Source organism: Anas platyrhynchos, chromosome 3 (assembly GCF_047663525.1).
Source record: "Anas platyrhynchos isolate ZD024472 breed Pekin duck chromosome 3, IASCAAS_PekinDuck_T2T, whole genome shotgun sequence".
Lineage (NCBI taxonomy): Eukaryota > Metazoa > Chordata > Aves > Anseriformes > Anatidae > Anas > Anas platyrhynchos.
Genome location: NC_092589.1, coordinates 47,155,231 through 47,162,982, shown reverse-complemented (window position 1 = coordinate 47,162,982; position 7,752 = coordinate 47,155,231). Strand labels below are relative to the sequence as shown.

The following is a 7,752-nucleotide window of genomic DNA, read 5'->3' as shown; positions in this document are numbered from 1 at the left end:
AGAAGACCAATTATCTCCTCATGCCCTTCAGATTCCTGCAACAACAAACACACTTTCAAAGCATGCTGGTTTAGCTTCTTCTCATACCTATAGTGCAAAATAATTGCAAGATTATGGAATTGCTCTTTCTTTTCTTCGGTTTCCAGTGGACCAGACTACCAACAAATCACCATTCAAACTACAGATCAACTTTGGAAGAAATAGATTGAATAGAGAAGGCAGTGTTGCTAATATTGATTATAAACATGATGTAGTTTAGGAGTTATTATGTTCTAAACATCCATGTAGTTTGATGTCAGTTGGTGTTATAATAAAATTTCAGTTTTTCCTTTGTTCCTTTATAACAAAGGAACAATTTATAAACTTGTGCTTTTTACTACTGCAACGTTCATTTTGTGTTTTGTAAAAGGAAAAATTAAAAAAAAAAAAAATCCAAGAGAACATTCTTCTCTGTGTTTCACTAAGAATTTTAGTTAAGTGCTGCTTTATTCTAACTAAAACAAATCTATGTTTTTGTGTTTTGCTTTTTTTTTTTTTTTCTCAATCATCATAAAAACAGTCAACGTGATTAATGTTTTCAGGTTTTCAGATTGGTTGGGAAAATAGATGTTTCTGAAGGACAAGTGCTTTTATTCCCAGGAATTCCTTTTGACAAAAGGTCCCTGTTCTTCAGTTAATATTGCTGACATCCTCTTTGTTTCTACAGTAGTACACAAACTTGCCTTGTTATTTGCCTACTGTTGTTTGTTTTACACTTGTGTACTTCGCAAAAGCCAGCTTACTATGATTTTTGTTCTGGAAGGTGTATAGTGAGCATACTTCTGTGAACCTTCAGGAAGACAGAATATGGTTGGGAAACCACATTTTTCTCCATAGGTTTTCTGTCATTAGATGAAGCATGCTATTTAGCCTCAATTTTGAGACAAATTTATAATGTACTGTAGATAACTTCTGAACAGAGTTACTTCCCTGTCAGACAGCTGGGGGCAGCAAAGGTGTACAATGGAAGCACAGTAATTTGACGATCTCAAATGCTTCAGTTCAGTGTTAGTATTTTTCCATGCTCAGTTGATCAGTTTTATTGGAAGCAAAACAAAGCAGACTAACTGCTGTACCCCTCAAGTGGCTAATTCAGAGTCTGTGAGACAGAGATTTGATTCGGTCTTCTAACCAGGATACTTGCACTTTATAAACTGCCCTCCATTATCAAATTTCTCTCTTACCTTGGGAAGCCTATTTTTTTCTTACTCATGCAGTCTACAAGGCCTTGTTTATTAAGAGTTTATCTGAAAAAAATACTGGAGCAGTATATATATATTTAAACTTACTTTCCATAAGCATTTCTACAGAGTCCTACAGGTCATAAAATGAAAGTTGTTTCATGCTGTTGTTTCATACAATGCAAAATTAACCTGTAAAAATGAATGTCAGGAAGCTCACTGGGTTGTTCAAAAATGAGATTGTTTTGTGTCATTCATATCATGTTCCCCTTTGTAAACTGAAGGCATGCTGAATGACCCCCCGGTGTAAACTGATCAGCTTTTTCAAATCATAAGGCACTCTTAGTCAAGAAAAGGAAATAAGCAAAGATCTGTGATATAATAATAAACAAAGACTGGCATCTCTGAGGATGTTTTGAGAAATGTAATTCTCTGTTTTTATTTGTTGATTACTTTAAAGGATTATTCAGTGCTTTCATTTTCAAAAATAATTTCTGATGGTAATTGCTAAATTACAACTTTTAAATTGTGTATGGTTTTGAGGTCTCTCTCTTTCTAAAACAATTTCAGTATATATCTACCTCCTTCAAGTTAAAGATGTCATTTATGGTATGTCTATATAACCTAAAGTCATGAAATTAAACAGAAGTTAAATAGCCTACCCTCTTCTTTGTATTCTGCTGTTTTGATAGCAACTGTTTGCTCACTAATTTGTTTATTTCCTTTATGATGCTCTTTACATCTGTCCCATCCCTGGAAGCTTGAAGTGCAGCTTCATTGAAAGGAAAAATAAGGACAAAGTCTCCTACCCGGCGGATAGGCCTCTGGTCTTTATCTGAGAGGAAATAGGGATGTGTGCTTATCTTGCAGTTGCGGAAATCAGGTGTAGGTAACCAGTGGTTGAGCTGGGCAGAACTGCATGGGGAATGTACAGCTGGGAGTTTGTTTTTATCTTCATTTTTTGCTTGTGAGGATGTTTTTGGCCTGTTCATCTTTTCCCGCAGCTGGGAAGTCAGTGTTTTCCTTGGATGTGCTCTGACAGTTTTCTTGGTCAGGGAAGCCACCTTATGAATTGATCCTCTTGCAGCCTTCGGGGCAGGTTGTACTGGAGAAGCAGAATTAGATGTAGCCACTTTCCGGCAAGTGAGTAAGCCAGGAGCCTCCTCTGGGGTGCTTGGACCAGCTGTTCTCCAGGGCACCCGCCTTCTGACAGCTTTTGACCCAGCCATTTCATTCTGCCTGAGAGTGTCAATCTCCTTGTAGTTCAGCAGTTCAACAATATCATGAAGAAGTCTTCTTTTCACAGTGTCATCAATGGAACAGTCTAAGCACAAGGCTGGATTGTAGTTGACTTCTAAAAGCCACGGCTTGAATTTGTCATCAATCAGGATGTCAAAGCCAAAGAGCTCAAAGCAATTGGAAGCCACTGGTAAGGGGGTTACAGCAAGCAAGGTGAGAATCACTATGTTATTGATCTTCTGCCACAGAAGCAGGTCATCAACCCCAAAAATTCGAAGGTAAGAACGAAATTTGCTGAATGTCCACTTGCAGCCACAGCCAATCCCTTCTTTATATTTTTTATACGAAGCCCCGTATTTGTTGATGCTGGTGTTCGTTAGGTGGGCATAGACATTGTCCAGAGAACCAAGGTCAAACTTCTCGGTCGCAAACCTCACCAGTCCTTCTTCGTAAGTGTAAATGGTAAGGGGACAAAAACTGGTGACACACACATAGAGGCGAAGATCCAGTTTATACCCTGAAATGAGTAAGGGGTTGCTAATGTACTTCTGCACAATGACTGTACAGTCATATACCAAGTCTTTAATGTCTTGGAAAATGAGTATGCCCCTTCCACGGGAGAGATCCACAGGCTTGCAAATCCAGTAGCTGGGTCTTCTGCCTACTGACTGTCTCTCCTTGCTGTATTCAGCTATAAATTTGACATAGTCATTGGGCATAATGAATGCCACTGGACTAAATTCATACAGAGCTGATCCATATGCCCCTTTCATACGTTTCAGATTCCTTGCCAAATAATCTTTTCTGGTGATTCTGACAGCTTCTGGGTAGTGGTTGAGTCTCTGCCACGGTTTGATGCTGTGGTGGTCTGTCATACGAAAAGGTGAGTTCCGCCAGTATAAGTTCCAGTCTGTGTCATCTTGCTCCTTTTGATCAAATTCAGTCCAACCACGTTCCAGTAAAACCTCACGGACTATTGCAGGGGCATTCTCATGGAGACGGAACACAAGAGGCTTCAAGATATCTTGTGTCTCAGTCTCATAGTCATCTGCCATCACTTCCATCTTACTAGCTGAAAGAAAACAGAATTATCAGGAAGGAAACAATGCCACAGATTGTGCTAGCAGTCATCAGCCTCACTGTATTCTTAATGCATGTCACTCTGTGTGTTCTTAAAGCATGTCAACCCTGTGTTTCCATGGTCCACTAATGAGAAGTCAGCTGTGTTTAAGCTGAAACATATGTTAGAAGGGCATCAATTCCAGATAGCTGGTAAGGGAGCACAAAGCACTGACTGCTGAAAAGTTGGATGTCTCCATTCTAGTATTTACTCCTTCTTAGAGGTAACCTACTACAGTAGTAACTGTCCTAAAACCTTTGTAATTCATGGATGTTTTCTTTTTTTTTTTCAGTTGCCTTCAGTCTAATGGCCACAACTTTGCCTAACAAGACTTGTTTTGCACTGCTGCATTGCTGAACCTTCCAGCTAACACATCACATTGCCCTGAACAAGCTTCCCTTTGTAAGAATTACAAAGCCAAATGCATGCTATCAGGAAGCAGTAGGGAAAACTCCCTTCAAATGCTTCAAACTTCCTTCAGATGCTTCAAACTTCAATTTATTTTTTTTTCCTCTTTTGGAATATGCAGAATCTAGCTTGCTGATAATCTGCTGCTATTCCTACAGAGAGGTACTCCCCAGTTCCTGAAGACCTGGTCCTATGAACCTGTAGATTTGAGTGTTGCTGGTTTAATTTCCTGAAACCCTACTAAGTTGCTCCCTAAAGATTAGCCTCTATGTTTGAAGGGGAGGACGTCTTGGATGACAGCAGAGTGTTTGTGTTGAGAACCATTCTGACACAGCATTAACATACTGACCTTTCCCTTCACTCAGAAAGTGCAAGCAACAGAAATACCAAATCAGTGGGACATATCCTAAATAAAGCTCCTTCACATCATATTATCAGGGGTGACATCCTTATTCTTTCTTTTCAGGTTGAGAATCTTCACCCTGGAGATCTAGACTCCAGAAAGAAAATATCCTCTTACTTCCAAACCACTACAGAAACTAAGGGCACATGTCACACCTGGAAGTATTCAATGCAATATACAGCTGAGTTGGCCACCGATGCTTTCCTGTGGAAAATTTTCAATTGTCAAAACTGAGAGCTTTTTCCCTCAGAAGAAAAGTAATCTTTGCCATATATATATGTGTATGTGTGTATATATATATAAGTATATATATATATATATGTATAAGTATGTGTATATATATATATATATATATAAAATCTGAATTTTCTTTCAAGTTGTCAGAATATCTCATTTCCATTTTTTAAAAGATCCAGATTTGAGAGTTCTGGGCAGACCATAGTCAATTTTTTAGTGAGAGCTTTCCTTGGGTGAGGTGTTTGTAGAGAACAGGAAAGAAAACGTGGTAAGTACTGCAGTGCAGTCACAATGCAATAGAACTTACATAAAAGATCACAAAAGAAAAAGTAGTCTTGCTGCATCTCTTACAGTCAGTGCTTTGTTTCAGATCCCACAAAGTTGGGGGTTTGCTGCTAAGGTTGTACACAAACCTTATGAGGTGGCATGGTGGTCCCAGGAAAACTTTGCTATTTTTGCTTCCACTTTCTTTCCTGGGAGATTTCTTTGCTTCCTGCTTATTAAACAGCAGTATGTTACATGCTAAATGTGTGTGTGTATATAAATGTAAAACTAAGTAAGTTTTCTACTAGTTGGTTCGAATCATTTGGAAAAGGTTATTAAATTAAGAAAGAAAAAAGAAGTAACTGAAAGTAGCCGTGCTAAGCATCTGAATGAGTCAGCTTAGGACTGCAGTTAGCAATGCAGAGAAGACAAAGCTAAGTGTTGCTATTAGCAGTGTTTCACTGAAAGGTACTGTTGTACATGAATCCAGTGCAAGGTAAACTGTGCTATCATGGTCTCTGCTAGGTAATTATAAATTAGGCTGTTAGCAGTGTCTGAACGATAAAACCTTCTTTGTTGATTTTTCATGTCAGTTTGTATTAATGGCACATCTTACATACCTCTGGTGTTCAGGGAATAGTTTACTGGAAATTGTCTCACCAAGCCTGGATATAACAAAAGTAAGCCTCAGATTTCCAGATAATTAAGTACAAAGAAAACAAGATATTTTAACCCACAAAGAACATTTATCTGCCTTTAAAAAAGTTGTACCACTTATAAACAGAAGCTCTTGAAGTGATATTATAAAATTACCTCTGAGTTTACGCATCAATCTAAATGAACAAATGCAAATTTCACTCCTGTGCTCTATACAGACGTGTGCCTGGATGAACACACATCTCTTCATTCGGTGGAGCTCTGCCTCTTTTCCCAGAGGGCTCTGTTTTTGGCCCAATCTTTAATAACTTGGAAATCCACCCGTGTATTTACAGACATTCTTCCACAAAGCAGACATTGCTGCAGCTGCCTGTGGCCACACCGAAGTCTAACACCTACCCAGTGTCACTGCAGAGGGGCACCCAGGAATGGTGATGCTCCCCTCGGAACCAGGGTTCGCCGCTGTGACCTCACTGTTCCAGCAGAGGTGTGTGGTGGCCCTGGTGCTGCAGGGCAGCCCAAGTACACATACCTGTGTAAACCAAGGCTTCGTGTCCGCCCTGGCTGCTTACAACAATTTATGTCACCGTTGCTCATCTTTATACCTATGGGAGGCAGATTTTTTGGAAACATGATCCTTAATGGGTAGGCATTAAAACTGTTTGTTTGCGGAGTTAATGTGGAATGTCTCTGCGTAATTAAGCTCAGCAGACTGCACAGTATTAAAGGCTGTATTGAAGTCTTTGAATGCTCAGGGTCACAGACCATAACACGGGCCTCAGAGCTGCCTGCCTTGGGCTTTCAATTTGGAAATAACCATTATAATTATTCTTACTGGTCACAATTTTTGGTAAATAGACATGTTTCAAGGCCAGAAAGGATACCAGCCCTTCCAGCTTCATCCCGTCCGCCCCTGGCTACACATCTCATCCCTTTACAGACCGCAAGCGTCGGACTGACAAGGTCACGTTCCCTACACCCAGGCACCCTGATGGCACAAAATCTGCCAGCGGTGATCCCACCATCGGTGCACAGGGACACGACAGAGGGGCACGCACCACGCCTGGCTACATCGCTACAGCATTTCAACCCGTGGGCTCTGCCGACCGCCCGGGGTGCGGCAGCGCTCCCTGCCAGCCTCGCCTCTCCCCGCGGGGCTCCCCGCCCGGAGCTGCTCACCCACCTCACCCCGGGGCCGCTCCCTGCCTCCCGGCCGCTCCATGGCGGTGGGGCCGGGGCCGGGGCAGGCAGGGCCGGCGGGCGGCCGCCGCCGTTGCTTGGCAATGGGGAAGGGCGGGCAGCCGCCCCGCCGCCATGTCGGGGTCCTGGCGTAGCCGTGTCCTCCCGCCCCTGGCTTTTGTCCCGGCGCGAGCGGATTGCAATTACTGTATCAATATTAATTACTTGAATCTGACTGTCTTAGGTGTCGGGTGGTGCCGTAAGGCATGGGCTGCCCAACACCTGTCTCCTCAGCAGAGGTCTGGGTGTGGCAGCCTCAGGCTGTGAGCTCTCTGGGGAGAATGGCTGGGCTCACTCCATGTCCTCATTGTCCCATTGACCCTCCTCCTACACCTCTAGGGAACCACAGTTCAGACTGAGAGCACCAGGGAGCACTTTCAGGAGATGGCCATCACCAGCCTTCGTCACCCCTTGCCTGTAATGCTCCTGAAGGTTTCAGACACGTGGCTGGGGAGGGACCCATCCTGGAGCAAGTTCAAACCCCAATGCCCGTGTCCACTGAGTTGGCTACACCTGCTGCCACGAGCCTCACATAGTCAAAGGCAGACAGTTAAAAGCTATTGCTTCATTACAGGCCAAACATGGTTGTGGCTGTGGGAGAGATCAGAGCATGTGTGGTAGTGCAACATGGGGTAAAGAAGGGTGAATCCACCTGTGCCCTGCTGGGGACTCAGGCAGTCCCCCTGAGCCAAGAAGGCAGAGGCCTCAACCATCATTTTGTTTCTGGCGTTTCAGTGTTGAGGTGTTCCTAGATGAACTTGTGCCTGAGGTTGGTTTGGAACACTATGCAGCAAAATCCCTGTGGCACGTTTATTCTGTGATATCATTGCTAAACTTTTACTGCAGACACAGCTGTCTGCTGAGCAAAGACAAGTTGATGGACTTGGTGCATTTTGTGGTGTTCAGATAAAAACTATATATATATATATCCAGCTTATACCATAATGCTATTTACAGCAAGTGTT

At 42.5% G+C, this 7,752-nt stretch overlaps 1 protein-coding gene across 11 annotated transcripts; it reads right to left on the bottom strand.

Moving 5' to 3' along the window:
* Positions 1-1,630: 1,630 nt before the first annotated feature.
* On the bottom strand, positions 1,631-7,397 carry TTLL2 (tubulin tyrosine ligase like 2). Of its 11 annotated transcripts, XM_072035829.1 has the most exons (4): positions 6,732-7,397; positions 6,081-6,153; positions 5,512-5,556; positions 1,631-3,527 (listed from the first exon to the last, which is right to left on the bottom strand). In XM_072035829.1, exons 2-4 carry the CDS (start codon positions 6,143-6,145, stop codon positions 1,859-1,861), a joined length of 1,779 nt encoding a protein of 592 aa, XP_071891930.1. In that variant the 5' UTR covers positions 6,146-6,153; positions 6,732-7,397; the 3' UTR covers positions 1,631-1,858. The 11 variants fall into 11 exon arrangements, with proteins under 11 accessions (XP_071891930.1, XP_071891938.1, XP_027310042.1 ...); XM_072035837.1 differs by lacking the exon at positions 6,081-6,153 and having other exon boundaries at positions 6,732-7,392; XM_027454241.3 differs by lacking the exon at positions 6,081-6,153 and having other exon boundaries at positions 1,631-3,531; positions 6,732-7,391.
* Positions 7,398-7,752: the final 355 nt, after the last annotated feature.

Bases quoted from the DNA above. Each gene is read 5' to 3' on its own strand.
- TTLL2 (XM_072035828.1), bottom strand. From the start codon at position 5,798: ATGAAGAGATGTGTGTTCATCCAGGCACACGTCTGTATAGAGCACAGG. The intron at 5,557-5,704 runs GTAATTTTATAA...TGTTATATCCAG, and splicing joins ATTGATGCGTAAACTCAGAG to GCTTGGTGAGACAATTTCCA. The intron at 3,532-5,511 runs GTATGTAAGATG...GTTTTCTTTCAG, and splicing joins CTATTCCCTGAACACCAGAG to CTAGTAAGATGGAAGTGATG.